The 6,732-nt window shown below is 36.1% G+C and overlaps 1 protein-coding gene across 1 annotated transcript in view; it reads right to left on the reverse strand.

Moving 5' to 3' along the window:
• The window catches only part of HERC2 (HECT and RLD domain containing E3 ubiquitin protein ligase 2), a 262,633-nt gene that overhangs the window by 81,537 nt on the left and 174,364 nt on the right, over window positions 1–6,732 (reverse strand). Inside the window, exons 41-43 of the mRNA XM_040493913.1 lie at window positions 4,505–4,700; window positions 3,474–3,579; window positions 3,293–3,384 (exon numbers count right to left, since the gene is read on the reverse strand). Of these exons, the coding sequence (XP_040349847.1) occupies window positions 3,293–3,384; window positions 3,474–3,579; window positions 4,505–4,700 (394 nt within the window). The remainder of the gene's footprint in view (window positions 1–3,292; window positions 3,385–3,473; window positions 3,580–4,504; window positions 4,701–6,732) is intronic.

The raw sequence follows: 6,732 nt of genomic DNA on the forward strand, positions 1-6,732 counted from the left end.
CGGGGCAGAGAGAGAGAGGGAGACACAGAATCGGAAACAGGCTCCAGGCTCTGAGCCATCAGCCCAGAGCCCGACGTGGGGCTCGAACTCACGGACCGCGAGATCGTGACCTGGCTGAAGTCGGACGCTTAACCGACTGCGCCACCCAGGCGCCCCGAGTACAGTTTTAAAAAGTCATTAATCACCACGTATGTATATCCAAGGCATGGGACTCATACTCATTTTCTTACTAAAATGAAGCAGTATAATAGCCTTACTGAATGACTACAAGCTTTTCTGTCTTAAAGCATTATAGAACCAAGAATTATTTGGAAAGAGATTAAACATCAGGTAGTTCAGAGCATTCTTAATTTTTAGAATAAAGAATACTTAAATATATATAAATTAGAGAAAATCACACAAAAAGCCCCACAACCCTATCACCTAGTTCCAAGTTATCAACATTATGAGCAATTTTGTTCATATATGGATTATCATAAGAAAATTCCAGGGACCATGTTGTTTCAAACTTCAGTGTGTCACTGAAGTACAGGCATTTAAAAAATGCATCCACATTACTATGGTCATACCTAAAACAATAATTCTTTCTATCATCTAATACGCTACCAGTAATCAACATTTCTGATCATCTCATAAACATTTTTCTATTCTTGGCTTGTTCAAATCAGGATCCAAACAGGATGCAACCTCTCTCTGTTATGCCTTTGACATCCATTTGTTAAAGTTGGTTCTTTGTCGTGCAGAGTGTCCCACATCCTGTATCTGGCATCTACAGTATTCCTCTATGCCTATATTTCCTGTGAACAAAGAGTGATGAGGCAGCATGAAGCACACACACTTCCACTGACTTCTTATTGCCCCAAATGGACCTGATCAAACCACAAGATCTACTACCTAAGATGTCTCAGGAAACACAGATGGAACAAAACCACTGGAATGCAAAAAAACAAATGAAAAAATGAAAAATTCTACAGGAAATGAAAACCAATTTCTTTCTTTGGGAAAACAAAACCAAGAGAATCAAGACTTAAATGAAGTGCAAAGTAAAGGCACACAAACCAACTGCAAAAAGATATTTATGGGATAACTCCAAAAAATGTAAACACTGACTGGATATTGTATGATATTAAAGAATAACTATTAGGTGTGATCATGGCATTGTGATTATGTTTTTAAAGTCCTTGTTGGAGGTTTGTTTATTTATTTACAGAGAGAGAGAAAGAGAGCAAGCGAGCAGAGAGAGGGCAGAGTGAGAAAGGGAGAGAGAGAATCCTAAGCAGGCTCTGGGGCTCGATCTCACAACCATGAGATCATCACCTGAGCCAAAATCAAAAGTTAGACGTATAACTGACTGAGCTACCCAGGCATCCCTTTTATATTTCTTATTTATTCGTTTTTTTAATTTAATTTTTTATGTTTATTTTTTAGAGGTTAATATTGAAATACATAATATGGAATAAGGTCATATCTAGGACTTGCTTTTAAACACTCTAGGAATTTAAAAAAAGGGGGAAGATATAGGAGACAGTGAAACATGAATGGCAAAAATGTTGATAATTGTTGAAGACGTGTCAAAGGTTTGTGAGGGAATCAGTATACTTTTTATTTTTGGTTATGTTAGAAAATTACCACAACAAGCCATTTTTATAGGAAAGGCAATGCTAGAATGTCCAATGGCTTCCCAGGAATGATAATATTCTCGTTCTTAAGCTGGTTGGAGGAATAGAGAGTGGGTCATGAGTTTTCCAACTACTCACAATGCTTCATATTTCTCACATGCCATGTACACTACTCTATACTTACCAAATATTATGAAATAAATTGTTCTAAGTTGAAAATTTATTGTATTACAATTAATACACCTTTTATGAATCATCTGTTAGTTACTGATTTAATTAACTCTACTTGATTTAAAGTACAACAATATTGAGAAGTATAATTAAGACATTAGACAAGCTGCTTTCAGTTATCTAGCAATGAGTTAACAGTAAAATGTACTAAAACTCGGTATTACCTTTTTTCAGAAAAATTCAGTATTATCTTTCCTTTCAATAATTTATGACTTTATTCATTTATTACCACCACTGGTACTAATTATCAATTAATTAATTGGTATATCCCAAAATAATGACATTCAGGAATGAATGGTTTCCCATAATTCTATTTATTGAAGTTTGAAAATTAAGGCCGGATCATCACCTCTTAGACCTGGGAAAAGAAGCTGGTACATTCCCATAGACTAGATACAAGTTACCAGCTTCTTTTAAATAACACACTAGGACCACCTTGAACTTGTCTGCTCTTATGTGCGTAGACCAATGACAATAATAGTAATAATAAATGCTGAACTGAATTTAATAATTTAAAAATAAACTCACTTATGGGGCACCTGGATGGCTCAGTGGGTTAAGTATCCAACTTCGGTTCAGGTCAGGATCTCATGGTTTGTGAGTTCAAAAATTCTGTGCTGCAGATCAGAGCCTTGAGTCTGCTTCAGATTCTGTGCCTCCCTCTATGCCCCTCCCCTGTTCACTTTGTCTCTTTCTCGCTCTCAAAAATAAATAAACATTAAAAAAACTTTTTTTTTATTTTTTTAAACTCACTTACAAATTTTAGATGAATGTCAATTATTTGATATCTTTACCTACTATCATTGTACCAATTAAATAAGTCCTCATGAAACAATAATATATAGGTGGTATTAAAAACTATCTTATTTTGTATTATTTTTAATATATTTAATTTATTAAAATTGTATTGACACCTGTGTGAAAAGATTTACTGAAAGATATGAGACAGTCTCACTGCTCTGTAATAGAGGGACTATGTAAAAGAAACTTGACAGCATTTTCAATATTTATAATAAACTTGTATTCATTTTAAAAATTACTTTATAACCAATCAAATCAATAGCTCAGTATTTCAGGACATGTTCCATACTTGATGCCACAGGAATGAAAACAAAAAAGCAATTTAGGTGTCACATGTGCAGGTAGAAAAAAAACCATCACATCTTAATAGATACTTAATAAAAACAATCCTGTGCTGGATACAAAAACCAGTATGATGTGCCCGGTAACAACTTTTGCTAGGAGCTTTACCCTCACTTCTTAAGATAGTGAGAATGAAATTTATTTTGTTTCCTTTTCAAGCTGATCTGATAAGCAGCAAATTCAAATTATATACCTGTTTAATCTAATTCAGGGGGGAAAGCAGGCTCAATGTTAGTTTAGAGACAATCAAAAAAGTCACCTCCACTGTCCTTTGCAAACCATCAAAAACGATATCATACCTCTGTGCAGTCATTCAGAAGGGACACTGTGGTGTCAGTGGGATTAATGTTGATTGTCTTTAGTTCAATTAGGTTATTTAGGGAATTTCCACCTAGTGGGGAAAAAGAGAGTAAAGGAATCAGACAAAGGAGTTTTTATCATATGAGAGAAGATATTCTTTGAGTAAACTAATTCAATTACCTGACACCACAACCAGGGAAGGCATGTAGCTACTGTCAGCAGGATCAACTATCATTTTTAATCTATGAACAAGAACATCTGGGAAAATCTCCAAACGAATCCAATGCTTTAAAAAAAAATGTACTCTCAATTAGTAAAACTCAGCCATATTTTAACTATTAAAATAGTATCACTGAAGACTGAATCTACATGAGATTTTCTAAATATATGATATGACCTGAGAGAGAGGACTATTCTACTCTACTACTTAATTGTTCATTACAAGAAAGTCTCACTCTGAACCCCAGAAACTATGTGTTTAGAGACCCCTGATCTTCAGTGGCCTCTTTATACCCATCAAGGAGTGGACTATAAAAAATACTAGAATCAAGATAGGAAAAAAAAAAAAAACCTTTTCTCCAAGACTGACCATGAGTTCAAAAGATGTACACCCACACTTGAGCGCAATCATGATAACATTCCAAAGAGCAACACATATTTGTTCAGATATATTAGAAAAAGTGCTCACCAGAAGCAGAATCTGAACTCATACATTTTATGTGGGAGAGTTAACAAAAACAACAGCAATTACCCCCTTCTATCAATTGGTCAGTTAGATAATATGGTACATATGCTGCTTAAAATCTCTGACAATAGGGGCACCTGAGTGGCTCAGTCGGTTAAGCATCTCACTTTGACTCAGGTCATGATCTCATAGTTCATGTATTTCGGCCCTACATCGGGCTCTGTGCTGACAGACTGGAGCCTGTTTCAGATTCTGTGTCTCCCTCTTTCTGCCCCTCCCTGCTCATGCTTAGTCTCTGTCTCTCAAAAACAAATAAAAAATGGTAAAAGAAAAAAAATCTGATAATACATATTGGATGGTGTATTACTCATAGCTTTAAAAATAATTTTGAACTAAAATATAAAATCAGTACTGGCAGGTATCAACACAGTGTAACTTAGCAGGTTTTTCAAAGTTCATTTTGAAGTTTAAAATGGTAAAGCCATCTAAATAAAAGCATTTCTAGAAGTGCCACATGGCACACTACCTTTCCTTGTGAGCCAGATGACTGCCAGCAGGGCTCACTGCCATCAATAAGACGAGAAGCCTGGTTCACAGAGGATGACACATTTAGGCTCTTTACCATCCGGGACCAGCTGTCCAGCAGCATTCCTGGCTGACTGCTGTGACAACGCTTCAGCTGTTTTCCAGAACGGCCACAAAATATTGCAGACTGTCCTATTTAATGGTGGTCAAACAGTGTTAAGATGTGTATGGAAGAACCTTCACAACCAAGAAATAAAGAATACTACACAGTGAGAAGTTCTTACTTCAACAAAATAGTAAGTTTTCAACTTAAAAGGACGGAATACCTAAAATAGCTTCAAAAGCTTAGTCAGTGTATTTTATACCAATTTATGAAATGAAGTTTATATAATGCTATGGCTTATTCTACTTGACTGTCAAGTAACAACAGAGTGACATATTTCCAGATGAAAGAATATACAGAAGCTGGGGGAGGGAGGGAGTTCAGCAACAGTTCTAACAAAAGCCATTCTGATTAAAAATGCTGTTACAAATGCAAAGCAAAACCAAACCTGTAAAGAGTCTCTACATCCATGAATGGCACATCTGGAAATTCATCTAGGCCCCCCACCCCCATTGAGGACAACTAGAAAAGGCAGATAAAACATTTAAAGATGAAAAAATCTTAAAAGTATCAGAAATAACAAGATGGTAAAGAATTATGGGACCAGAATCTAAGAAAAGCTGAGATGAAAAGAGATGTCCAGATGAGCAACACCATGGATCAGAAGCTACTTGTCCCTGATCATAATTGTCAGTAAGGAGAGCCTCCAAAAAAACCACACTACTTTGGACAGCCTTGGGCAGGGGAGAGGTGGGGACCAAGAACTGGAGTCCAGAGCCCACCAGGAGAGAAGAAGATAGCCACAGAAAAACCCACACTTTGGGTTGGGATCTCAACAGGAAAAATCCCAAGAGGAAGAGTGAACTGTGCAGTGCTGTTTATTTTATTAAAGCTCAGCATGAAATCATCTCAGTTGCTGAAACTGGACTGAGGTGAACTCAGATAGTTACTTACCCCAATTACCTGGAAGACCAACCCTCTTTCCCCTCAGTCTCTGAAGAATGATAATATCTTGGGCCTCAAACTGATTCAAGAAACATTTTTTTTTAATATAATGTCCAGTACATAATGGCATATGAGGAGACTAGACTAAGACATGACTAAAAAAACTATCAGAAATAACAGACAATAAAAACAGACCCACAGAGTCTCTAGATATTGGAGTTATAAGACAGTTTTTAAAATAACCATACTTACTTATGTCTGAAAAGATAAGAACATTGAATATTTCAGCAGAGAATTGAAAACTATATTAAAAAACAGAAAAATTAAAGTTGTTAGGGGCACCTGGGTGGCTCAGTCAGTTGAGTGGCCAATCTTGATTTTGGCTCAGGTCATGATCTCATGAGTTTGTGAGTTCAGGTCCCACATTGGGCTCTGCACTGACAGCAAGACGCCTGCTTGGGATCCTCTGTCTCCCTCTTTCTGCCCCTCCCCAACTAGTACACATGCTCTCACTCTCAAAAATAAACGTTAAAAAAAATTATTAAATGTAGTAATTGAAATTAAGAACTCAATGGATAGGTTTACTAGCACACGAGACTCAGGTGAAAAGAGAATTACTAAACAATATCTAGAAAGAAGTCCTGAGGAGCAAAAGCTTAGAAAACATAAAAAAGCAGGTGAAAGAGAATAGAAAGAAGCTCTGACACTGATGAAATAGGAATCCCAAAAACAGAAGAGACAATAGGACACAGACAATATTTGAAGATATTACTGACTGAAAAATCTCTAGAACTGGCAAAAGATATCAAGCTAGAGATTTAAAAAGCCCTGCTTTGAAAGTTGCTGAGGAAGATCTTAAGTGTTCTTACCCTCACCACACAAACACAAAGGTAATTATATGAAGTGATGGATTTGTCAACTAACCAACTAACCCAACTGTGGTAATCATTTTGCAATATATACATGTACCAAATCGTCACACTGTACATCTTAAACTTACACAATGTTATAAGTCAATTTATTTCCTAAATACAGCTAAGGGGAAAAAAAGAAAATAAAAATAAAGAATCCTGCTAACCCCAAAGAATATAAATAAAAAGAAATACATTTCTATGGGCATATAAAATATGTGCAATGGCACAAGAACAGACACTCAGATCAGTGGAACAGAATAGAGAACC

The sequence above is a fragment of the Herpailurus yagouaroundi genome, unplaced genomic scaffold, assembly GCF_014898765.1.
Source record: "Herpailurus yagouaroundi ecotype Mexico unplaced genomic scaffold, PumYag 185, whole genome shotgun sequence".
NCBI classification, from domain to species: Eukaryota; Metazoa; Chordata; class Mammalia; order Carnivora; family Felidae; genus Herpailurus; species Herpailurus yagouaroundi.